The sequence below is a fragment of the Sturnira hondurensis genome, unplaced genomic scaffold, assembly GCF_014824575.4.
Source record: "Sturnira hondurensis isolate 20B ecotype Veracruz unplaced genomic scaffold, ASM1482457v3 Scaffold0020793, whole genome shotgun sequence".
NCBI classification, from domain to species: domain Eukaryota; kingdom Metazoa; phylum Chordata; class Mammalia; order Chiroptera; family Phyllostomidae; genus Sturnira; species Sturnira hondurensis.
Window position 1 is genome coordinate 104978 of NW_028093424.1, and position 25806 is coordinate 130783.

The following is a 25806-nucleotide window of genomic DNA, read 5'->3' on the forward strand; positions in this document are numbered from 1 at the left end:
CAGTTGAGAGTGCGCTAGGGGGCAGTGCGCCCAGGTTGATGACGGACGTAGTGCCTGTGGAGCGCATGCGCAGCTGGGCGTGCGTACCCAGTTCCTGCCGCTGCCGTGGTTTGTGTTCCTGACATGAGATCCTCTCTGCAATTGCTGACCCTGCTGCTGCTCCTTCCCGGCCCGTGGATCGAGCTAGGTCAGTCTGCTGGCCTGCTGGCTTGCCCACCTTCAATTGGCACCATTAATTCCAGGAGTTGTCTGGAAGGGACCTGAGGCGCTTCACCCCGGTGGGAAAAGATACTGTGGCCCCTCCGCTCTGGTTTATAGCTCGAGGCACCTCGCAGATTGCCAATCCAGCGAGGCAATTAACAGTTAACGTGGTATTTTACTTCCTTTTTACTTTTAATTTACCATTTTGACATCTTTCGAACATAAACGCAGTCTGTAATTATGTTACAACATAATTGTAACAAGCCCCCCACGTACAAATCATTCTGCTTAAGTAGTTGCAAATCTATGGCTAATCTTGCTGCTTTGGTAACCCACTTTCCCCTCCCCTGGGGTCATAATTAGGTGAATCCAAGCATGACACAATTTATTCATAAATAATTCCAAAAAGTCAAGTCATGAAAAGAAAAATGCCATAACATTTTCTACCTACAAAATAACATCCAGTTAGTGTTCAGATTCACCTACTATAAGTGTTTTTAAGTTATACTTCACTTGTTGAATTAGTGTCAAAATAAACTATATGTTGTAATTGTCTGGGTTTTTTAAAAATTTTATTTATCTTTAGAGGGGAAGGAGAGAGAGAGAGAAACATCAATGTATGGTTGCCTTTCCTGCGTCCCCTGCTGGGAGTTGGCCTGTAGGGAACCAGCTTGCAACCCAGTCATGTGCCCTGACTGGGAATCGAACTGCGATTGTGTGGTTCGCAGGCCTGTGCTCAATCCACTGAGCTATACCAGCCAGGGCTGGGGTTTTTTTTTGTTAATTTTCTTTTATTCTGAGCTATTCCTACTTGCTCCACTTTTTTTTCCCTTGAAGTGAATGAAGTCATCTGTGTGAATGTATCAGAATGAGGTTGAGAAGAGAATCAAAAATAGGATCCTGAGGAACATAAAAAGACATGGACTCTGCCTTTAAGGAACTTAAGGTTCTTAGACATGCTTAGGTAGAAACATAACTCCATAAAGTAGTACATCAAGCCAGAGAAGTATGTCTTGCTGGAGATACCACTGACCCGGCAGTAAAGAAACTGGATCTAGCCCTCTCTCCTGCTAACTAGCTCTTTAAGTCACTTTCTTTTGGGGTCCTGGTTTCCCTCCTGGTAAATAAGGGGGTCGAATTAAAGATCCTTTTCATCTGACTTTTTGAGGCACTCAAACAGCAAGTATGAAGGAGCTCATTCAATTATTTAATAATTATTGTGCACTTGCGCTAGGTGCCAGGGATACACTGGCAAAGTAGATGTAGTCCTTTCTTTTCTGGAGCACATAATACAGCGGTAAGAACTTATAAGAGTACAACACATGGAGAGGAGGAGACAAAGTCAGCATGAGCAGAAGTATGGGTAGAAAGATGCTAGGTATATCTGAAGATACAGTGTCTAGGTTTACCTCGCTGGGACAAAAGGTTGTTGTGTAGAAGAATAAAGTGGTAAGGAACAAAACATTTGTTGAAAACCTACCATGTGCTCAACATTTTACACATGATTTGAATTCATACAGCTCTGCCTATGAGATAGATGGTATTCCCATCGTATAAATGAAGAAATTGAAACTCAGATTAACTTACCTAAGGTCATCCCAGCAAAGTAAGTGGCAGTACAAGAATTTAAAGCTAAAATTTTAAGCCTTCATTTTTTGTTGATGAATACTCATGAGTATTACATATGATCCAAAATAAATGTTGCCATTTGTTTTTGTATATTCATGCATTACTGATTGCTCTTTTTTTTTTTCCTCTTCAGGGAATAGTCAGGTGACTAACATGGTCCAGCTACCAGGTGGGAAATTCCAGATGGGAACAAATTCACCAGATGGCAGAGATGGTGAAGGACCTGTCCGGGAAGTGACAGTAAAACCTTTTGCCATCGACATATTTCCTGTCACCAACAAAGATTTCAGGTACATCAGGTATTCTTCCAAGAGTGAAGGCTCTGTCTTCTTCTGCTTTTTTTTTTTTTTAGAGGGGAAGAGAGAGAGAAAAGAGGGAGAGAAACATCAATGTGTGGTTGCCTCCAGAGCGCACCCTACTGAGGACCTGGCCTGCAACCCAGGCAGGTGCCCTGTTTTGGAATGGAACCAGCAACCCTTTGGTTCACAGGCCAGCGCTCAATCCACTGAGCCACACCAGCCAGGGCCTTTTTTTCCTTTTTCAAGATTTTATTTATTTATTTTTAGAGAGAGGGGAAGTGAGGGAGAAAGAGGGGGAGAGAAACATCAATGTGTGGTTGTTTCTTGTGTGCCCCCAGCTGGGGACCTGGCCCACAACCCAGGCATGTGCCCTGACCAGGAATCGAATCAGAGACACTTTGGTTCACAGGCCAGCACCCAATCCACTGAGCCATGCCAGGCAGGGCAAGGCTCTTTCTAATCTTCATTTTCAATATCTAAAAGGAAACTAGTTTGTTTAGTATCACATATCTTTTCAGTAATACCGTGAAATGTGTTACCTACACTTTTCAGATGAAGAATCTGAAGTCTAAAGAGGTTTACCTTGCCCTCTGTTAGTGGTAGACTTGGGCCTGTAACTCAGGATTTCCTGGCTCTTGAGCCAGCGGATTTTCCATTACACTGGGCATAGCACTAAGAAATAGGGGCAGAAGTGAGACACTCAACACAAACCTCTTTAACGGGGAAAAGGGGATTGGGAGAAGGGTCATACAGGCTGACAGTGTCTTAAATTCCTTTTATATTTACTTGGGGAAATGGCCTTGTTTTAGGAGTGCAATATTCTAAGAAGCCAAGTTGAGCTGCCTTAGTTTCCTCAAGGTGCTACATTTTGTAACTTACCCTTAAGCGGTACAGGGGCAAATATATAGAGAGGTGGTGGGGGAGGCAAGGGACAAAACAGGAAGATAATAACGCAAATGTGGTAAATGACTTAAATGTTACATTTGTGCAGTTGCAGCTTTTCAAGATCAAAGGTGATGGGGGGAAATGGACTCAGGAGACACATACTCTTCAGGCTCTTTGACTCAGTGATTCTGCCTCTAGGGATTTGTCTTAAGGAAAAAATTAAGCTTGTCCAAATACACTCAGCTGAAAAGATGACATTGTAAACAACGATTAACAATTTAAGGGTTATTTTAACACATTATATCAATATAATAAAATACTTAGCTGCCATTGAAAATCTTATTATTGCTCTGGCTATTATGGCTGAGTAGATTGAGTGCTGGCCTGCAAACCAAGGGGTTGCTGGTTCAGTTCCCAGTCAGGGCATGTGGTTGGGTTGTGGGCCAGGTCCTTGCAAGAGAAAACCATACTTTGATGGGTTTTCTCTCTCTCCTTTTCCTCCCTTCCCCTCTGTAAAAATAAATAAAATCTTTAAGAAAAATTAAGTCCTGTTGTCAAAAAGAGAGTTGTGAGATATTAAGTGAGGAAAATATCTTGCAAAATATCTGAGCTCACTTTTAAAAAACTATGTATGTAGAAGGTATGTGCATTAAAAAAAAAAAGTGAATCCCTGGCTGGTGTAGCTCAGTGGATCGAGTGCGGGTTTCGAACCAAAGGGTCACCATTTTGATTCCCATTGAGGGCATGTGCCTGGGTTGTGGGCCAGGTCCCCAGTGAGGGCCATGTGAGAGGCAACCACACATTGATGTTTCTCTCCCTCTCTTTCTCCTTCCCTTTCCCTCTCTCTAAAAGTAAATAAATAAAATCTTTGAAAAAATAAATAAAAAAGAAGTGGAAGTGCATTCGTTGACAGATTTGCCCATGTTTGGGGGGCTTCCAGATAAAAATAAATTCAGGGAAGCACCTTGTTAAACAGGGTTGGGTGGGGAGAGGGGGGCAGAAGGCAGGGAGATATGGCATGATGTATCTTAGTTGGTGTGGTAATGGATTATTTTAATTTTTTATTGTTACCTACTTGTATTTACCCATTTTCTACAATACCTTGGATACTGCCTATATATACTTTTTAAAAGTATTTTTAAACCAGCAAGTTATTAAAATTGAAGGAGAAATCACTTCTGATCAGTTTTGTACCATATCATGACAAACCAAAATAGATGCACAGTACACATGTTTTACATTTCTAATTATAACTTAATATATGATAGAAATATAACATCACCTCTAGCAAGCCGCTTTAAACTTTGCTTAGAACCCATCATTTGTCTGTCTTTGTGGTCAAAGACTCTCAAACTGTTCAGATGCTCTGAGGCTGGTAAATAGCTGCTGCTACCAAATCTAACCAGCTCCTCTATTCCCAATGCCCCTCGGATGGGTGAGCAATGTCTTTTTGAATCAGAGGGCTGGCACAGACAAGGTGGTAATGAAGACAATGAAAACAATCCACTTACCCCAGCAATCTGCTGGTTGACTTTTGCTAAACTGTACCAAACTATATGAAGATCCATTCTCAAATCTCAGCAAGTCATCTCTTCTTGTTTTTGTAAACATTTTTTCTTTCTTTTGTTTTTTCATCAACTTATTTTGATTCGATTCAGTTTCTTTCCTGTTAGATGGTGATGATAACATCTGTTCTGCCTCCCTCCATGATTGTTGTGAGATTGGGTGTGTAAGGAAGACCTTTTAGAAAACGGGCCCATTCCCTATGCTTGAATCTTCTCAGCAGCTTTATTTATAATCTTGAAAAACCGAAGATAACCCAAGTGACCTGCCATTGGTGAATGAATAAACATAATATAGTATATCCATGCAATGAAATACTACTCAGTAATAAAAAGAAACAAACTACTGATACCTTCAACAATCTGGATCAATTTCAGAAGCACAAAACTGCGTAGTGTATGGTTTAATATATGTGAATTTACATTCCAGGAAAAGCAAAGCCAGAGGGCCAAAAAACAGATCAGTAGTTTTAGGGGCACAGGGGAATTTGGGGGTGTGTTTAGGGAAACTGATCTGTTTCTTCATTGTGACAGTGACTGTATGCTTTGACGGAACTCACCAAAAAATACACTAAAAAAGACAATTTTACTGTATGTGAATTACACAGACAGCAACAGATTTGAAAAGAAAATCTGCTCAGGGCTTCACGTTAATTTCTTGGAGTTCATGAGAACTCTGTGGTGTGTGACTCTGAGAATAAGGATATATGAGCTTTTCTGAAGCAGGAGCGGGGAGGGTGGAGCACAGAACCCTTTCAGCTGACCCAAGTGAAATATCTCTTTTCAGGGAGTTTGTCAGGGAGAAAAAGTACAGGACAGAGGCTGAAAAGTTTGGGTGGAGCTTTGTCTTTGAGGACTTTGTCTCCGATGAGCTTAGAAGCAAAGCAACTCAGCAAATGAAGGTGAGAAGACCTGGGCTTGCAGTTGAGGGAATGGGAGTGGGACCTGCACCTGGACTCCTGTGGGATGCGGGGTCCGCTGGGCCACAGTAGAAATCAAGCCTGAGAGCGGAGGCAGCGGAGAAGGGAGGGAAACCCCCCTTGGAAGAGTCAGATGAATGCACACTCCCAGGAAGTGACCCCTGAGCTGGTGTTTGCAAAGACTCTGTAAAGACCCAGATACATATAGGGATCAATATACACCCTGAACAAGCAGGAGAACATCTTGACAAGCCTCCCTGTAATAAGGATTGTGAGATGTCATGCTTTAAAGATTCCAGACACAGCCTCACTTGGACCACCCGAGTCTCAGCCTAAAGTCTCTGCTCTGCATCCTGTGTCAGGAGGCATGTACCAGCTGCGCTCCTGTTTTTGATCCTGCTCTTTCTTCTTTGTAGCCTGTTCTTTGGTGGCTTCCAGTGGAAAGGGCTTTCTGGAGACAGGTAAGGGTTGGTTCCTTCAGCTTGTTTTCTACCTCTGGAAGGCTGACTTCCCTACATCCCTTGCCTGTCTAGGAATACTGACTTAAAAAGGATGGCAGAATGTTTCAGGGAAGCAGCCAAGCAACCCTGTTTTATCTGTCCTAATCGTGTTCCCTTTACCTGTCCTATTTTTCTTTTCAGTCTCCTGTTTCATCTCTTCTTCCTTTTTTATTTTTATTTTTAATCCTCACCCAAAGAGATGTTTATCTATTTTAGAGAGAGAAGAAAGGAGAGGTGGGGGACATCAATGTGAGAGAGAAACATTAGTTGGTTGTCTCCCATATGTGCCCCATCTGGGGATCGAACCCGCAACCTAGGTATGTGCCCTGACCCGGAATTGACTCCACGACCTTTTGGTGTACAGGACGATGCTCCAATTAACTAAGCCACCTGGCTGGGGCTAGTCTCTTCTTTCTGACTCTGGTCCTTTCTTCACTCACCAGGCTGTCTCTTCCAACTCCCTTGCTTCACCTAGTGGTAAAAGCTGAACTTGGGTAAGCCTAGCCTTCCTCAGACTTCCATGAGCTCCCTGCTCCCAGAATCCTGTCTCACTGCATCCTGGCTGTCAGCCTGCAGGTCCCGGCTCCGGCATCCGAGAGAGACTGGAGCTCCCTGTGGTACACGTGAGCTGGAATGATGCTCGTGCCTACTGCACTTGGCGGGGGAAACGGCTGCCGACCGAGGAGGAGTGGGAGTTTGCTGCCCGAGGGGGCCTGAAGGGTAAAAAGATGCTGCCATGATTTCCTGTTCTTCTCTCCATCCTACCCTTCAAGGGGGGCTTCTGAGGGTGGGAAGGGTCCCTAGAGCAGTGTCTTAAAGCATGTGGTGAAGGACCAGTTGCTGTTGCCTTTTTCATTTCTAATCTACCTCTGACCAATACTATGTAAAATACCCTAAAAATTAGTAACTGGGAAAGTGGAATGAAAAAACACATAAAAATTTTTATTGTTGCAGATTCCAAAGACATGTTACATTTCAAAAAATACAATCAGAACAACATAGCTTAGAAAAAAAGAAGAGTTATCCACACTACATGCCTTTTCCATAGATGTATAGGGGTTAATACTTTAAAAATTGCTATTTGCTCATACCTTTGTTGTTTTGCAGTCCTAACTGAAAAGAAAAGTTATGAGAGTGAAAGAGCAGTTCCTCATACTCAACACCTCTACACACTCTTTGAATGAACAACAGCTATACCAATAGTCAAAGTTATGAATGTGATAAATGAGGTTGCTTGTTCATTTAGCCAATCTAGGTCCAATTGACAAGCTTCCCAGTGGTCACTCTCCATTTCTGCACTGATCTCAATATGAACTGGTAACAAAGAGTTCACACACAGACTGGCACCCCTCAGAACCACACCTAGGATCGCACTGCCCTGGAGTAATACAGGAGACCAGGCCTCCTAAGGCAGTGCAGGGAGCGGAGGGGGTGGGCATGGGCATACACGTAAGGACGTAAGGGCTCCTTCTTTTCTCATCACCACCTGACTTCCTTTGGGTTTCCTTGCTCTGTCTTTCCCAACTCTTCACCTCTCCCTCCCCTGCTCCCTCCTTGTTCTCCTGGCAGGTCAGGTTTACCCCTGGGGAAACCAGTTCCAGCCAAACCGCACCAACCTGTGGCAGGTAAGACATACCTTCCTCGCTCCTGTCCTTTCTCAAAGCCATGGGGCCTGCTGGAGGCTAGGCATTGTGCAAGGCCTTGTGCTAAGCCATGGGATTCAGAGTCTTACGTCCTAATAGAACTGGCAACCGGGAGAAGGGTGGAGCGGAAAACTGGGTGGCAGTGCAGAGTGTGGGCAGGAGTAAGCCCACTGTCCACTGCCTGAGAGTGCTGGGGTGACTTCACAGACAGGATGGCATTTGAGCTGATCAGATAGGAGTTTGCCAAGTGAAAAGTGGGGGAAAGGGTGCTCTGAGCCTAACAGCAGAAGCAGCATGAGTGCTGGCATTGTATTAGGAAAGGACACTGTGTGTTTGGAAGCACGACAAATTCAGAGAGACTGGAGCATAGGCAAACCGAGGCGGGGGTGGGGTGTTAGGAGATGAAGTAGACAGTAGGTTGGAGGCAGATTTTGAAGGAGCAGGTGTGCCAAGACATGGTTTTAGATTTTACCCTCTAGGCAGTGGGGAGCCAAAGGAGGTTTTTAAACGGAGGAGTAACACATCAGATGCCGATCTGGAGGCATGCCGATGGTTGCTCATTTGTGCAGGACTAGGTGACGCACAGCTGCAGTGGTGGCAGGGGCTCCCTGCATTTGAGTCTGTGGCAGTGGCCCAGATGATTACAGACGACTGAGTTAAGCAGAAGTGGAATAGAGAGGAAGCCAAATGGGAGAGGCATGTCTGAGAAGATAGGGTTTGGTGATTAATCAGACATGGAAGGGTGGAAGAGAGTTGGACCGTAGCATGAATCCAAGCTTGGGCAACAGAGTGATGGTGCTACCATTATCCAAAATAGATAAGATTCCTGTTGGGTCAGAGGGATTGACCTTGATCAGTGTCGGATCAGCTTAGCTTAGGATGCCTTGGGGTCATTCATATGATCAGTCAGAGGTTGGAAATATGAGTCTGAAACTTCTGACCAAGGGTCTTGGCCAGAGCAAGTGGCTTGCGAGTCATCAACATAAACCTTAGGAAGGAATGAACCCCCTGCCCCCAGGAGACTGCAGAGTGAGGGGAGCACAGCATCCATAGTTTAGAGGGAAGCATTGAGAAGGACCTGAGGGGGAGACTAACCTTTTAGAAGATATTGGGATCAGAGCTTTACAGAAAGAGATTTCTGACGTATAGTTTGATTTTTGATGAATTATCCATTTTGAGCTTCAGATGCTAGTTTTTCATATATTTTTTGACACTTTTCATTTACCTCATACTTGATTAGAAAGTTATAGAGGGCCTCAACATCTTTTTTCCCCCCAAAGATTTTATTTATTTATTTGTTAGAGAGAAGGGGAGGGAAGGAGAAAGAGGGAGAGAAACATCCATGTGAGAGAGAAACATTGATCTGTTGCCTCTTGGACATGCCTAGACTGGGGACCGAACCCACAACCCAGGCGTGTGTCCAATTACTGTTGGGGCTCAAAATCCATTTACAGGCAGGAACGGGCTAAGAAACAGTTGCTAGTTTTTTAAAGGGACAAAATACTTGCCTCACAACCTTACAAGGATTAAATCAAAAGACACAGCCCAGGCCAGTGTGGCTCAGTTGGTTGGAGCATAGTTCCATAAACTGAAGGGTCGCAGGTTCAATTCCTGGTCAGGGAACATGCCTAGGTTGCAACCAATTGATGTTCTCACACTGATGTTTCTCTCCTTTCCCTCTCTCCCTCCCCTTCTCTCTAGAATAAGCATGTTTTCGGGTAAGGATAACCAGTAAATAAATCAATGAAAAGACAAGTGTAGCAGCCGTAGCACATAGGAGATATTGGGTAACTTACAGCCTCTTTATCTTCCCATTCATAAAAGCAACTTCCATAGAGTCATGGCAGCTGAGCTCAATTTTAATGAGAGGAATGAACAAGTTTAAAAAATTGCATTTGCAAGTATGGGTTACTTTTTCAAGAATCTTGGTGGTAAGGCGCAGGAGGTGAGGGAAGGGGGAGTCAGGGCAGATGAGGGAGGTTAAACCTGTCATGGTGGAAGAGAAAGCGATGGTACAAGGGAGCATAGGACGGGCATCGGTGGTTCCTGAGAAGGTGGAAGGTGCACAGCATGGAGAAGGGGAGGAGGAACCTTCCTTCCCAAGGGCCCTAGCACATGGGGTTGGAGGCAGAGGGGCGGAGGTCTGTGAGAGTGGAGAATGTGGGAGTGGGATGGGCTTGACACAGACCACCACAGGTACTAGGGAAACCACACACTTCCTAACCAGCCTGGAGGACATAAGGCAGCTGTTTTGGGAGCTCAGGGTGGGAACCTTGGGTCACTGCCCCATGCCCTTCCCCCTATTCCAGATGATAGAGCAAGATGACCTGGGTATTTATGGGGGCAGGCAAGAACCCAGACCATGGGACAGGATGGTAAATCTTTCAGTCTAAACTTCTTCCCCTCAGGGAAAGTTCCCCAAGGGTGACAAGGCTGAGGATGGCTTCCATGGAGTCTCCCCGGTGAATGCTTTCCCTCCGCAGAATAACTATGGTGAGACTGCATATTGGGTTACTGTCAACATTTACAGAGTGGTTAGTGGGAGCATTCTGCCTGATAGATGAGGCAGAAAGAAGCACCATAGGGACTTCTGGCCGGACTGGAGGTATAGGTAATATCACTTTGCCTCCTTGCACAACCAAAAAAAGGACAACCACAAAATTAAAAACAAAAACAACCAGAATTGCCATAAAATCAAGCTGTAATAGAACTATGACAGCCGAGGAGTTAAAGAAGAAACACTCATCCAGACTGGTGGGGGATGTGGAGACAGCAAGGTGGTGGCATGTGGATAAACTGGGAGGAACAACTGGGAAGCGAGATAGACAGCGCAACCCAGGGTTCCAGCACAGGGAAATAAAGCCTCAAAACCTCTAGCCATAAAATCTTGTGGGGGTAAAGGCAGTGGGAGAAACTCCCAGCCTCACAGGAGAGTTTGTTGGAGAGACCCACAAGGTCCTAGAATGTACACAAAACCATCCACCTGGGAATCAGCACCAGAAGGGCCCAATTTACTTGTGGGTAGTGGGGGACACGACTGAAAGTCAGCTGAGAGCTGAGCAAGAGTCATTGTGCCCTCTCAGACCCCTCCCCCACATACTGCACCACAAGGCAAAGATGTGGGTTGCCCTGCCCTGGTGGGTACCTAGGTTCTGCCCCTTACAATGTAATAGGTGCACTGAGACAAAGAAATATGGCCCAAATCAGAGAATAGATCAAAGCTCCAAAAACAGAACTAAGCAATGATGAGGTAGCCAACCTATCAGATACAGAGTTCAAAACACTGGTTATCAGGATGCTCACAGAACTGGTTGAGTATGGTCTCAAAATAAAGGATGAAGTGAAGCCTATGCAAAGTGAAATAAAGGAAAATGTACGGGGAACCAACAGTGAAGGGAAGGATACCAGGACTCAAATCAAAGATTTGGAGGAGAAGGAAGAAATAAACATTCAATGAGAACAGAATGAAGAAACAAGAATTCAAAAAAACGAGGAGAGGCTTAGGAACTTCCAGGACAACTTTAAATATTGCAACATCCAAATCATAGGGGTGCCAGAAGGAGAAGAGGAAGAGGAAGAAATTGAAAACATAATGAAGGAAAACCTCCCTAATCTGGTAAAGGAAATAGACTTCCAGGAAGTCTGGGAAGCTCAGAGTCTCAAAGAAGTTGGACCCAAGAAGAAGCACACCAAGGCACACCATAATTATATTACCCAAGATTAAAGATGAGGAGAGAAACTTAAAAGCAGTGAGAAAAAAGGAGACAGTTACCCACAAAGGAGTTCCCATAAGACTGTCAGCTGATTTCTCAAAAGAGACCTTGTAGTCAGGAAGGAGCTGGAAGGAGGTATTCCAAGTCATGAAAGGCAAGGACCTACATCCAATATTATTCTATCTAACAAAGCTATCATTGAGAATAGAAAGGCAGATAAAGTGTTTCCCGGATAAGGTAAAATAAAGGAGTTCATCATCACCAAGCCCTTATTATATGAAATGTTAAGGGAACGTATCTAAGAAAAAGATAAAAAATATGAACAGTAAAATGACAACAAACAACTATCAACAACTGAACTTAAAAAAAAACCACCAAAAACACACTAAGCAGACAACTAGAACAGGAACAGAATCACAGAAATGGAGATCACATGGAGGGTTATCTATCAGTGGGGAGAGAGAGGAGGGAGAATGAGGGAAAAGGTACAGGGAATAAGTAGCATAAATGGTAGGTACAAAATAGACGGGGAGGTTAAGAATAGTATAGGACATGAAGAAGCCAAAGAACTTACATGTACAACCCATGGGCATGAACTAACATGGGAGAATGCAGGTGGGAGGGGGTACAGGGCAGAAAGAAGTAAAGGGGAGAAACAAATGGGACAACTGTAATAGCATAATCAGTGAAATGCACTTTTTTTTAAAAAAGCACCACGAAAGCACCACATGGAAGCATTTGCTTCCCAAGACTTTGGTGGCTGGCAGGGTGGGTGTGGTACTTCCCAGCATGGATCTGACCCACCTGCTGTGCTGCAGGGCTCTATGACCTCGTGGGCAACGTGTGGGAGTGGACTGCTTCACCATACCAGGGTGCTGACCAGGACATGCGTGTCCTGCGGGGGGCATCCTGGATCGACACATCTGATGGCTCCGCCAATCACCGGGCCCGGGTCACCACCAGGTGAGAAGCCGGGGGCTGAGGGTCTGGGACGTGGGCTCCCAGAGCACAGGTGGCACCAGAACTGCTGTTGGCGCTGCCTCTGCACCTCTACTTCCACCAGGAGTTGTGGGTGCTGAAAAGAAACCAGGCAGCGCTTGCCAGGAAAAACAAAACAGCCCAGGACAACTTGTGCCTTTTCTTTTCAGCTCTGAGCACCAAGGGAGACTTTGTGTCCAGCATCTTAATTACATGGGTCTCTCTTCCAGTCCTCATAAGTAGGTGTGCAGAGGCAGGGAATTAAAATGGCCATGTCAATAGGTCATGGCCATGGGTCATGGAAATAGTGATGCTTTACACTGGTGGGCACATGAAAAATAATTTTCTACAGACATTTTGATTTACAGTCAAGTTAAAAATGGGCTCAGGTGGGTCCCGGGACCGGCTCATTTTGCACAGATGGTTAGTGGTGGCACCTGGGTGGTAGAGTCCCAGGCTCCTGGTCTCCTAGAACTTTCTGCTTCTTTCATCTGTAGATACATTTTGTTTGACCTCCCTGCAACTCCTCCTCCTCCTCCTCAGTTCCATGAGAACTGTAGAGGCCACTGTTTCTGTGTCCTCAGGATATCCGATTTGCAGGTGTTTCTTTGACCCATACAGGCACCTGTATTCTCTCACATCCTTGTTGAGGACAAAGTAGTAGAAAAAGCACTAGCCCAGAAACCAGGAAACTGGGTTTGACATTGATGTTGTGCCATTGAAGCAGTGGTTGGCCTTGGGCAAGAAACTGGACTCTTTCTCGTGCCCGATCCTGAGTCAATAAAATGGTGGACAAATCCTGCTTGCCAGGGCAACTGGGAAATAGGAAATAAGGGAATATATGTGAAATTTCCTGAAAAGTATGCAGAATGACTGGCAGTATGATATTCTCACTTTAAAAAGAATTTATTGATTATAGAGAGAGAGGGGGGAGAAGGGAGAGAAAAAGAGAGAAAGAGGAAAACACTGATTTGTTGTTCCACTTATTTATGCATTCATTGGTTGATTCTTATATGTACCGTGACTGGGGATCGAACTCACAACTTTAGTGTATCAGGATGACACTTGAAGTAACTGATCTACCTGGTCAGGACTTAAGATATTCTCACTTCTTGGGGACAGGTTTCTTTGGCTGAGTTATTCCTAACCACCAACAGTCATAGTTATTAGTCATGGCCTTTCCTGCCCTCCAGTGCAATCTCCCAGGACCACTCTCACTTCCTCCACCCTGTTTCAGCGCCCCTTCATGTCCCCAGGGGCACCTTCAGATCAGACCAGGCTGTTTTCCAGACCATGCCCTTTGTAGTCCTCGGGCACCCCAGACCACTGCAGGCCCTGGGCGGTGGAACAGGAAAGCTGGGTAAGGCCCAGGGCCCCTTTCTCAACAAATGTTCCCTCTTCTCTCCTTTGGTGGCAGAATGGGCAACACTCCAGATTCAGCCTCAGACAACCTAGGCTTCCGCTGTGCTTCCGGTATCGGCCGATTGCCTGAGGAGCTGTGAGCAGCCACGCAGGGCCAAGGAGAAGACCCCCTGCCAAACGCACCCAAAACTCAAGCTCTTCAGCCTCAGCCTCAGGAGTGACTGCCTTCCCCTCCCCCATCCCTTTGTGACAGGTACCTCTCACAGGGCAGGAGAGACCGCTGACCTCAGAGGACACCACTGTCTCTTGGTCAAGGGGCCCATCTCACTGATGGTGGCAGGGAACTGGGTGTTTCTCTTAGAGGTCAAATATTAACCATATAGGGGCCAAATTCTCAAACAATTGAGGCAGAGTGTTGTTAAAAGCAGTTTGTTAAAAAAAATTTTAAATTTGTTCCCTCCCCCCATCTCGGTGTCTGATTTCAGGGATCAGGTGGTGTTTTCTCAGGGTAGGATTTCCCCAGTTCTCTGTTTACCCAGCGAATTGCTGTGGAAAAAAAAAATGCTTCCTTCATTTGTCTCATTTATAGTGTTTTCTGTGCCTCTGAAGGAACCTGATTTCCACTAGCTGTCCGTGAATTGCAGTAACAGGGGCTCTTGAAGGCACAGCGTCAGAGTTTAAAGGGCGAGGAGGCCAAACTGCGTATCGTGGAAGTCACAAAGTAATCATCTCCCAGAAAGACAAATGTGAGACGTTTCCCTTTCTATTGTTAATTACGTAAGGGCTTCTAGATGCCTCTAGAAAACTGTCCCCTTGAGAAGAGCCTGCTCCCGTGGACAATGTGAAGCCAGTAAAATCTCCCATCGTGCTCGGGCATCTCAGACTGTTGCCTGGCCTTCATCCTCACTCTGGGACCCTGAGGGAAGTGCATCCTGGTGTCAGTAGCTCTGGGCCTCCCATGAGAAGCTGAGGCAGTGGCACGACTGGCAAGAAGAGGAGCGGGAAGGCTCCTGGCGATCAGACCACATCTGGTCCCTGACCTGGCCCCAGAATGCACTTCCCATTGGGTGATGGGGGTGCCCTGCTCTCCTGCAGAGCCTCTGAGAGGGGGTAATGGCCTGGTCCCAGGAGGCCTGGTTAGGACCAAGTCCTCCCTCAGCAGAGGCCAGCACACATCTCACCCCTTTGACCAGCACTTCTGTGGCTCCCCCTCCCTGCCTGCCCCCTCTCCCCCAGCCCTCCCACCAGCGCCTCAGTAGTCCTCCTCAACCAGGGAGAGGAGCACAGCCTTGGGAGTGTTCTCAAAGAGGGCAGCTCGGTTCTGCTGCTGGCCCTTCTTCACCCAGTGGCCGTAGATTCGGAAAGCGTAGGCGTCGATGAGTCGGCGCAGAGGCCGGAGGGAGTAGGGGTCACGAATGATGATCTCCCGGGTCACAGGCTTCACCCGGTGGTACTGGTAGTAGATCCGCACTGAAGCCAGCACTGTCAGAGCGATCACCTGCGGAGGGCCAGGACTGAGAGCCTGTGCCAGCCCCTGCGGGGCCGTCTCCTCCAGCTGCAGTGCAGGCAGGCCCTGGGCTTGTTTGCCTTGAAGGCTGGGGTGGCTTCTGCCGGGCCCCTCCAAGTGTTACCGCCATTACTACTCCACCAGCCAGTCAGGGGACATCTGTCTTCCCCAAAGCCAGAAACATTTCCCAAAACCATCCTTGGTAGATGGGAGGGGAAGGGTGGGGGCCCTGGGAACCCCAGGAGTATAAGTAGTGTAAGTAGTCCCTGGGGGGGAAGAAGAGGACTTGGCAGACAGCAGTAATGGCCCCAATGCCCAAGGGTGGGAAGGGAGCTTCAGTACCTTGAACTTCCCCCTAGGGCTGAAGTGGCGCACTTCTTCCACATCGTACTGCTGGAAGAAGGGGTGCGCTAAGGCCTCTTCTGCTGAAAGGCGGCCCTGAGGGTTCACCACCAAGAAGCGGGAAACCTGAGAGAGCAAGGGGGTGGGGACTGAGAACATGGAGGCAGGGTCCCCTGCAGCACTTCTGAAGACAGAGGGTGTCTCCTGGCAGACTCTCATACTTCCCTCCCCCCATGGTGGACGCCCCCCCTTGCCTGAGCCGGGGAGCCAGCAGGCCTGGCCCCTCACCAAGTCTTTCACGGTGTCCGAGTAGTCATCCCACTCAGGTGAGCTAAACTGGTAGTTGCCACTCATGATCATCCTCAGCATCAGCATCTGCTTCCGGTGCCAGAAGGGCGGGGAGCCGGCCAGCAGGGTGTACATGATGACCCCTGTGCTCCACCTGGCACCAGGTGGGTGGGAAGGAAGGCAGGAGGGCTGGCTATAGCCCCAGCCCATTCCTCCCCTCCACAGTCAGTGTCCCCCGTCATGGTGGCATCCCTTCCCCTGCCCAAACACACTCACATATCTGCCTCCTTCCCGTAGCCTGGGTGGTCATCGTTCATGGAGCACTCAATGATCTCAGGGGCCAGGTAACTGGGAGTGCCACAGACCTCTGCGGGAACAGTTACCGTCAAGATAGCTCAGCCAGGGCACTTGGAAGAAGAAGGTGCAAAGAAATAAGATGGAACCAAAATGGTGCTTGGGCTGGGACTCTCCTAGCACTGGCCAACTTCAGGGCCAAGGGGAGGGGCGAGGGGTGGCTCATAGGGCCACCCACTCGGGGCCTGTAAGTTCCCCGGTTACGTCTAACCATTCTGGCCTAGAACTCAGGCAGTGAGAACCTGGCTCACCTGGTTCAACTCAGTCCTGAGAAGAGGTCCTGACTGAAAAGACACCCAGCCCTGAAATGATAGGATTTTTATTCTGGGGGTCAGGGGGATGTAGGGGAGAAACCCGGGCAATCTCTGTTCCTGGGAAAGTTGATGAGAAAGCCTGAGCCCCTAGCATGGGCCAAGACCACGTTACCAGACCTCGTAGCTTCTGTCCTGGCTCCAACTGGCAGGAAAAGCCAAAGTCTGTGAGCTTGATGTTCATGTCATCGTCCAAGAGGATGTTCTCAGGTTTCAGATCCCGATGTATGATGTTGAGTTTGTGCAAGGTGCAGATCACCTCCAGCAGGGACCTCATAATCTTCCTGGGTGGGACAGGCACATGTTATCGCTCCTACTCTACAGGGTCAGGTAGCAGGCGGGGAGACCAAAGCCCGCATACCAGCCAGACTGCAAGTGAGAGAGGACTCAGGACAGCCTGGGACAGTCTAGGCTGAGCCAAGGAGGGAGGGAGGTCACGAAAGCCAGCAGTGCACCCCCCCCCCCCCAGACACATGCACTCCGTGCCCCTCCGAGCCCTTGGTGCCTGTGGTACTAGGACTCGGGCAGGGAGTAGGGAGAGGGGCAAATGGATCCTCACCTGGTTTCCTTCTCACTCAGGGTGACCTTCTCAGTGAGGTAATCAAAGAGCTCCCCTCTTTTCATCCTGTGGGGACGGAGGGTTTGTAGCTGGATTGGTCCCAAGACCACCCCCTCATACCCTGCTCCCCGAGAGCTGTTTCTCACCCTCATACCTCCAGAGGCAAAGGACCAAAGTCTGCAGGGAGGAGGGAGAGTGAGTGGGGAGGTTGTCTGGGAAGACTGGGAGAAGGGCGAGGGAGGCTGGAGGGGTGGAATGGCCCAGTGTGAGGCTTCCCCCATCTGTGGAATTGACAGCGTGGACTGGGATGTATCAGGGCCGGGAGGTAAAACACTGGCCAAGGGCCCAGACCCAAATCAGAAGGACAGGAGTATCCTGATTTTTTTCAGGAACAAACAGAAGTGGCAGTGCAGGTGTGGGAGGAGCAGTTTTGCCTGTTTTATGGTTAAGAATTGCAGTTCAATCTTCTCACTCGTTGGGATTATCTATAAAGAGGTCTCTGCTAGAACAATCTCATTATAAAATGGAGGGCAACTTGGGGCAGCATTAAAAATAGATTCCACAAGCCACTTCTTCAAAGGTTAGAGACATCTGAGCTGCCCCCAAGGACAGTGCCACTGAGCAGAGCTTGGGCAGCTGAGGCCAGTCCAGTCTGAAGGGCCCTGGGAAAGTCTTCCGGGGACAAACAGGAAGGGGCACCCTGCCCCCTCTTGCCCACCCACCCTCCAGGGAAAGATTCCTAGGGCATAAGGGACTTCACCAGTGTTACAGAGAGGCAAGGAAACCATTGAGCTTAGCTGCTAGGGCAGGGAGGGGGGTTCTGTTGAGGAAACAACCTGGAATTTACAGAGGTAAGCCTTCTTTTATATAATATCTGTACTGTGTTCCTGAAAAGCAACATGTGAAGCCAGTTTTTGTCATTTTAATTCCATTTTAAAGACACTAGGAGGACTCACTATTAGCAATAGCAGCAGCAGCAAAAAGATTTACCTGCAAGTACTGGGGACTATGCAAGGTGCATCAGCAGGCTCCTGCCTTTCTGGCACTGGTGGGTTAATTGTGTACACACGCCAAGTTAAATTGTTTCTCCAGGTAACATAATACTGCATACGTTCAGTATGGCTACTGCATGGAATGTTCCAAGAATACAAAATCTACTTGAATAATTTCCCAAGAAAATGAAGCCCCAAACTAGCTGTTATGTATGGAGAGATTGAGACGCCCCTTTAACAGTGAATCCCACAGCAGAGTTCTGTTCTTTAGGGAGGACTCAGTGGAGTGAGGATGAAGGAGCCAGAGAGCTCCTTTCCCCTGGAACCTTTCCTAACAAAAACGGTAACAATCACTGAATGTACCATTCAAAGGGCTCCTTAGAGCCTGATGACCTAGGCAGAGTGGTCAGCATCATTGGCCCTTTCTTGAGAAAACAGAGGAGCTCATGTCAATAGCCCTACCGGTGCAGCAGCCGGGGACTGGGGACACTGAAGAGGACGCTGAGGTCCATCTGAGAACCACACCCCAAATACAACCTCTTTCTCCTTGGTGGGTCTCTTGCCTCCTCCGACTTCTACCAAGATGGAGGCATAGGTGGAAACACTGTGCCTCCTCTCACAACCAAGTTTAAAGTCAACAAAGTTTCAGTAATGAAAGCACAGCCAAAACACAGAAAATTGAACTATACGGAAGTCTGACAACAATGAACCATTCAACTGGACCAGTAAGAGGGGCAGAGCCAGCAGTGGAGCGGGTGGGCAGGAAAGATCCCCTGACCTAGGCATGCAGGCAGCCATGGGCAGATCCCAGGTGTGGGGTAGCAACAGGCAGATCCAGTGAGGGTGTAAGGCGGCAGGCTGACCTCAGTCACACATTCCTGTGCAGATAAACCAGCAAAGGAGCGAGCAGTGAGACAGACCATGCAGGCCCCAGCAGTGGGAAGCAGCAGAGGGGACTGCCATTGCCCCTCTCTGACCCCCCCCCACATACAGTGTCACAACCCAGCAATTGAGTTGCCCTGCCCTGGTGAACACCTAGGGCTCTATTCCTTGTACATAACAGGTATGAACAGACCAAAATATGGCTCAAGAAGAATTCAAAGGCCCAGAGCCGATAATTCTAAGTGACCAAGAAATAGCCAACCTCTCAGATGCACAGTACAAAATACTGGTGATCAGGATGCTCACAGAACTGGTTGATTTTAGTCACAAATTAGAGGAACAAATGAAGGCTACACTAATTGAAATGAAGGGAAATGCACAGGAAACCAATAGTGATGGAAAGGAAACTGGGACTCAAATCAAGGGAGTGGACCAGAAGGAAGGAAAAAATGACCAAACAGAAAAATATGAAGAAACAAGAATTCAAAAAAATGAGGAGAGGCTTAGGAACCTCCAGGACATCTTTAAATGCTCCAACATCCGAATTATAGGGGTACCAGAAGGGGGAAAGAAACAGCCACGAGTGGAAACCTTATTTGAACAAATAATAAAGGAGAACTTCCCCAGTCTGGCAAAGGAAATAGACTTCCAGGAAGTCCAGGAAGCTCAGAGAGTTCCAAAGAAGGTGGACTCAAAGAGGAACACACCAAGGCACATCATAATTACATTAGCCAAGATTAAAATGAAGGAGAGAATCCTAGAAGCAGCAAGAGATAAGGGGACAGTCACCTACAAAGGAGTTCCCATCAGACTGTCAACTGATTTCTCAAAAGGGACCTTGCAGGCAAGAAGGGGCTGGAAAGAAGTATTCTAAGTCATGAAAGGCAAGAACCTACATCCATAATTGCTCTATCCAGCAAAGCTTTCATTTAGAAGGGAAGGGCAGATAAAGTGCTTCTCAGATAAGATCAAATTCAAGGAGTTCATCATCACCAAGGCCTTATTATATGAAATGTTAAAGGGACTTATCTAAGAAAAAGAAGATAAAAATATGAACAGTGAAAGGACAGCAAACTCACAATTATTAACAACCATACCTAAAACAAGAACAAACTAAGAGGACAGCTAGATTGGGAGCAGAACCATAGAAATGGAGATCACATGGAGGGTTAGCAACAGGGGAGTGGGAGGAGGAGAGGGGGGAGAAGGTACAGAAAATAGCATAGACAGTAGGTAGAAAATGGATAGGGGGGAGGGCAAGAATAGTAGGGGAAATATAGAATTTAAAGAACTTGAGACACATGGTCATAAACTAAAGTGGGGGAATGGTGGGGGAGGGGTGTGCAGGGTGGAGGGGAATGAAGTGGGGAATAGAACAACTGTAATGGTATAATCAATAAAATATATTTTAAAAATCCTACATTGTTAAGAGGGATTAAAGATGATCCAAATAGCTAAGCCATTTTCATAGATTGAAAGATCGAGTATTGTTAAGATATCAATTCTCTCCAAATTGTTCTACAGATTCTATTAAAAAAAAAGAAAAAGAAGATAAAAAATATGAACAGTGAAAGGACAGCAAACTCACAGTTACTAACAACCACACCTAAAACAAAAGCAAACTAAGAGGACGGCTAGATCAGGAGCAGAACCATAGAAATGGAGATCACATGGAGGGTTAGCAACAGGGGAGTGGGAGGAGGAAAAGGGGGGAGAAGGTACAGAAAGTAAGTAGCATAGACGGTAGGTAGAAAATAGACAAGGGGGAGGGCAAGAATAGTAGGGGAAATATAGAATCTAAACTTGAGACACATGGACATAAACTAAAGGGGGGGAATGGTGGGGGAGGGGTATGCAGGGTGGAGGGGATTGAAGGGAGGAATTAGAACAACTAATGGCATAATCAATAAAATATATTTAAAAAAATACTGCCCTGGCTGGTGTAGCTCAGTGGATTGAGCGCGGGCCTGCAAAACACACAATCGCAGTTCGATTCCCAGTCAGGGCACATGCCTGGGTTGCAGGCCGGTTCCCAGCAGGGGACTCACGAGAGGCAACCATACATTGATATTTCTCTCCTTCTCTCCTTCCCTTCCCCTCTAAAGATAAGTACATTAAAAATCTTTAAAAAAAATACTGCTGCCTCCTCCTTTCCACTCTGGCCTCCCAAGAGTCAGTGGGACCTTTTCCAAAAGTGAATCAGCTCACATTACCCTTCTGATGTCCCCCTCCAAAGTCCTTACCATGGCTAAAAGGTCTGCAGAATCAGGTCTGTGGTGCTGACTGACCTCGAATCCTGCCATCAGTGCGAGCTTGCTCCACTCCCCCACCCTGGCTTCCTTACCAGCCCTCCACCATGACGAGCCCCTTCTGCAGGGCCCCTGCTCTGGCTCTCCGTCTGCTGGAAGGCTCCTTCTTCAGGCCTTGGTTGGATTCCTCCCTCACATCATCTGGGTCTCTGCTCAGGTCACCTCCTGAAGAACCTTCCCTGACCACATTATCTAAAGAAAAGAAGCCCCACTTCTCTCTAACTGCAGTTTACCTTCACCTGTTACATATGCACATAACAACATGCGTGATTTATGGCCCGATGCTTTCCATTCATTGCCTGTGAAAATTACTACATGAAGTCAGGAACCTTATCTGTTATGTTCATTGCTGTATCCTCGATGTCTAGAAAAGTAGTGAATGACCACCATATCACTGTGAAGCTAATAGGTATTAGCATTTACCTGGTGTCAGGAACTGTGCTATTATTGCTGCCACAATACTGATGAGAAGGAAACCTAGTGCTTAAAACATCCAGCACATACGTGGAGCCAGGATTCAAAACCCGGCAGACTGACCCCAGGGCCTGATCTGCCTACAGCATGTGTGTTCCTGTTCAGCATCCACAGTGTAGTGAACTGGCCGCTGTTCCCCAGGAAGCCCTGGGTGGGGGACCACAATGCTATGCCCTCAGGGTATGGCTGGCACCAGGGCTGGGTACTTACAGATCAAACACCAAGAAGAAGAAGGTGTTGTTCTCATAAGTGTCCTTCAGCTGTACTGAAATGGAAATGGCTGGTTTGTCTCTGGGAGCAGAAGCCTGGGCAGAGGCAGTGGGGCATGGGGGCAAGGGGGTATCCCCTCCACTTTTGAAGCTGCTGGAGCTGGCTTCCAAAGTGGAGGAGGTATCTGGAAGGTACTCAAAGGAGGCCCATGGTGGGTGGAGGGGGCAGGCTCAGGGACTTCACACCCCATTTCCCCACCCTCACCCAGCCCCAGCCCCTGCCCCTGCCCCTGCCCTGACCCCTTCTGTCTGGCTGGAAGAGGGGATGAGAGCAAATCCCAGAGATGTCTTCCTGGAGGTTGGAGCTGGAACCTCAGGCCTCAGGGCACAGGGTTGGTGGGGCCTCAGGGTGCAGGAGGCACGCTGAACTGTTCTGGCGAGCCACACAGTGGGGCTGCGCTCCCTGACTCGGGTTATCAGGGCAGGAGCAATGGCAGAGAACCCCACTGTAGCTCAGAGCTATCACTCACTTATGTTGGGGTACCCTGACACCTTGCGCAGGATGTCCACCTCCTTCAGCGTGGCCTGTCGCAGCTCCTGCACCTCCTGGGGGCTGAAGCTGCCCCCGCCGGTGATGTCAATGATCTTCACGGCGTACTCCTGGCTCGTGGGCTTGTGGATACAGCGCCTGACGACACTGCTAACTCCCCTGGGAGGTGCAGAGGGCAGATGGTCCCTGGGCACCTCACTCCAGGGTTTGTCCCAAGTCCAGGCCCCAGCAGAGATGTCCTGCCTTGTACCCCAATTCCCTGTGAGCTTTTGGGCAGTAGGGTGAGAAGGCACAGAGATGGTCATTGGCCTGGAGCTGATGAGTAACAAGCCTGGTGTCAGGCCTCTTAACTCCCAGTTCAGTGTTCTTTCACATATTGGCCAAAGCTTTCTCTGACCCCTGGCTCCTGACCCTGGCCCAAAGCTGAGTTTTGCACCTGCTTGTCATCAGCACCTGTAAGGGTTGCAGGAAGCTCTTTGCCAGGAGAGGTCTCTGATTTGCATACCCTTATACTCCCTTATTTGTCCTGTTCAGGAGGGGAGAATCCAAACTGAGGGGATGGAAATGGTCTCCATGGTCAGGGGCAAGCAGAGACTGGCCCACCCTGCAGAGCTGGCTGGAGCCTAGGACAGCATGTCCCGGGGAAAGTCTGGGCCTTACCTGCCCAGGATCTCCTTGGTCTCATAGTTCTCATAGAAACCCTGTGCGGAATGTGAGTCCAGCAGTGCCTCGTCCCGTGTCATGCTCAGCTCCGTGGAGGTGATCCCGAAGGGCTCTGAGAGGGGGACAGAAAGAAGCAGTCAGCCTTCCTGACCCAGTGGGTGTGCTCTTAGAAGGCTGGGACCATTTTTTCACCCACCTTTGTCTCTCTTGGCACGGGCCTGGCCTATTGTGAATATTCAAAATAAATTATTTTGAATTGGAAAAACATTCTGAAAAGAACCCAGCATTGTTCTTCCCACTGGCTGTAAAAAGTCTTGTGAGCCCAGGTGACCGTGTCTCCCTGCACGTGCTCTCTGAAAGCTGCTGCCCCCTTGTAGGAGAGAGGCTGAGAGTCAGCCGGGCCCAGGCCCGGGCCCAGGCCTGTGACAGAACATCAGGCCATCAGGCCCCACAGTTAGCCTTGAGGAAACAGGCGCACCCTCTATTTTAGAAAGAACCACAGAGAAACTTTCCAGAGGACAAATAAAAGTGCTGTTTCCTTTCCTCTGTGAGGAGATGAGGCTGGTGCTTCTCTCTCTCTGTCTGCTCTCTGCACTTGTGGAAAAGGTAAAAAGCTTCATAATTTCACCTTCTCCATTTATTTTTTAAAAATCCTCACCCAAAGAAGTTTACTGATTTGAGAAAGAGAGAGAATGAGAGAGAGGGGGAGAGAGAAACATTGATCAGTTGCCTCCCATACACACCCCAGACAGGGATGGAACCCACAACCTGTTGGCGTATGGATCGATGCTCCAACCAACTGAGCCACCCAGCTAGAGCACAATTTCTTCTTAATATGCAGCTCTTACAGCCTCCCCTTACCTACCCCTGTCCTAACTGTCTGAATCTGAAAACATCCCTTCTTTCAGAACATGCTTCCGGACCTTCCCAATGCTCCTTCCTCACTTATTTTGTCCTTAACCCAGACTTTCAAATCACTCTTTTGTTCATTCATTCTTCTATTCTCTTTGCAAAGCACTGTGCCAGATGCTCTGAGGGGTGCAGAGCTTGATGTGGAAAGCCTGGGCCCGGCCTCTGGTACCACTTGTCGGTGTGTGCTGTCATCTCCCCCATTACACTGTGGTCTTCTCTAGGGTGTCCCACCCCAGCCACCCTACCCCTCTGTGCCCAGTGCAGGTATGTAGCAGGTGCAACTCCCTAGAGGAGAGCTGATGGTTGGAGGTATTGCTTTCGTCCATGGTCCTGTCGCCAGGAAGCCCCCATCCTACTTCACGATGGTCAGGGAGCTCTGAGGGGTCCTGCCACAGTGTGGGGTGTACAGAGCTAGGACATTCAGCCCTGGACACAGAGGACCTGAGCCAGCCAGCTTTGCTTTGCTATGTAGAGGCCCCTGGTGTACTGATCTCAGATGTAGGATTTGAGGAATGGAGAGAGTCATCTACCAATAGGAAGAAGAGCAGATAGAAAAAATGAACACAAGCTGCCACTCAGCAGGGCCAAACTGCCTCTAGCCCCGCTTCTACTGCCCTTTCAGGGCCCAGCGAGGCCTGGCCTGTCAGAGGGGCCAATCTGCTGACCAGCCAAGCTGCAGCCCTGGCTGCCTCGGGACTCAGGCTGGCTGTTCCAGGAAGCCTGGTGTCCCCACTGCTGAGTATCTGGTTGTGAGAAGGATAGGAATAACAGTCTCTTCTGCCAGCAGCAGGCTCCTGGGCTGCTCACAGGCTGCTTCTGCCCTATCAGCAACTTCAGCTGAGCACAGGGGAGCCCGTTCTCCATAAAAACAAGTTGACTGATTTCCTGGCAAGTCCTTTTAAGTTCCCAAAGCTAAGTGGCACCAGCTCTTTCCCTTTCCCCATCCCTCCATGGGCAGAGGGTCTATCTGAACCCACCACAGGATGCCGTCCTGGCTGGGGGATCTAGTCCATGGCCCCAGACATCAGGCCATCAGGCCCCAAGGTTAGCCAGGTGCAGCAAGTTCTGACTGCATTCTCTCTCCTGGGGGTGGGGGTGGGGAGGTTTCTCTTGCCTCCTGCCCTTGCTCTAGGCCTAACTTGGGGCTGATTTTGTGTCTCTGTTCTCTGTCCCCAGCTGCTCCCCTCACACTGTTTCCTAGACCCCTTTGAAAAGGGTTGGCAAATGGGTTTAGTTCTTTCTGGAGTAACATTCCTCCCTGAGACTCAGAGGCTGAATACAGTCACAGGGACCCACTTTCTATAGATAAAGTCCTTTGGAAGGGGTTTCAACAGCCGGTGCTGCTTTTCTGTCCATCTACCTTCAGAAGGGAGAGTGGGGCTAATGGGTTTTGGGGTTTCTATCTTCTCTGCCCCACAACCTCTCCTGCTCCCTGTTTGCCACCTGGCTTTTGTCCATCACTGCACCAGCTACTCACCGTTAGGTCCTTGAAGGCCCTTGAATGATCTTGACAGGAATCGCAAAGGTCCCAGAGCCCCTTGGGGAGAGGGGACAACAGAGGACTGAAGTGTGTCCCAAGGAGACACTCGTGGCTGGAGCAGGATATTTTGCTGCTCCTCCTTCCTGCTTTGCTACTTGAGGCAAGGCTGAGGTGCCAAAAATAAATCGCAACTGCAAACCCGGGATGCAGGCCAAGTCTCACCAGGGGTGACCTCTGGTGGAGGGTGAGGGAAGTTCAGGTGACCTGGGACCAGGCATGGCA

General features: G+C 48.2%; 2 protein-coding genes across 3 annotated transcripts; one reads left to right on the forward strand and one right to left on the reverse strand.

The window, feature by feature from the left end:
• Nucleotides 1–50: 50 nt before the first annotated feature.
• Nucleotides 51–14265, forward strand: SUMF2 (sulfatase modifying factor 2). Its single transcript, XM_037030666.1, has 9 exons — nt 51–187; nt 1964–2120; nt 5364–5478; nt 5913–5957; nt 6566–6716; nt 7566–7621; nt 10048–10132; nt 12171–12315; nt 13748–14265. Exons 1-9 carry the CDS (start codon nt 124–126, stop codon nt 13830–13832), a joined length of 903 nt encoding a protein of 300 aa, XP_036886561.1. The 5' UTR covers nt 51–123; the 3' UTR covers nt 13833–14265.
• Nucleotides 14246–25799, reverse strand: PHKG1 (phosphorylase kinase catalytic subunit gamma 1). 2 transcript variants are annotated; one of them, XM_037030664.1, is made up of 10 exons: nt 25522–25792; nt 23130–23244; nt 22450–22628; nt 21921–21975; nt 17054–17119; nt 16615–16778; nt 16106–16196; nt 15830–15983; nt 15542–15667; nt 14246–15190 (listed from the first exon to the last, which is right to left on the reverse strand). In XM_037030664.1, the coding sequence occupies exons 2-10, from the start codon at nt 23210–23212 to the stop codon at nt 14945–14947; spliced, it is 1164 nt and encodes a 387-aa protein (XP_036886559.1). In that variant the 5' UTR covers nt 23213–23244; nt 25522–25792; the 3' UTR covers nt 14246–14944. The 2 variants fall into 2 exon arrangements, with proteins under 2 accessions (XP_036886559.1, XP_036886560.1); XM_037030665.1 differs by having other exon boundaries at nt 15098–15190; nt 15796–15983; nt 25522–25799.
• Nucleotides 25800–25806: the final 7 nt, after the last annotated feature.

Coding starts and splice junctions, on each gene's coding strand:
- SUMF2 (XM_037030666.1), top strand. CDS start 124: ATGAGATCCTCTCTGCAATTGCTGACCCTGCTGCTGCTCCTTCCCGGC. Junction 188..1,963: donor CGGCCCGTGGATCGAGCTAG/GTCAGTCTGCTG, acceptor TTTCCTCTTCAG/GGAATAGTCAGGTGACTAAC. Junction 5,479..5,912: donor AAGCAACTCAGCAAATGAAG/GTGAGAAGACCT, acceptor TCTTCTTTGTAG/CCTGTTCTTTGGTGGCTTCC.
- PHKG1 (XM_037030664.1), bottom strand. CDS start 23,212: ATGACACGGGACGAGGCACTGCTGGACTCACATTCCGCACAGGGTTTC. Junction 16,197..16,614: donor GCCAGGACAGAAGCTACGAG/GTCTGGTAACGT, acceptor CTGTTCCCGCAG/AGGTCTGTGGCACTCCCAGT. Junction 15,668..15,829: donor CGGACACCGTGAAAGACTTG/GTGAGGGGCCAG, acceptor TTGCTCTCTCAG/GTTTCCCGCTTCTTGGTGGT.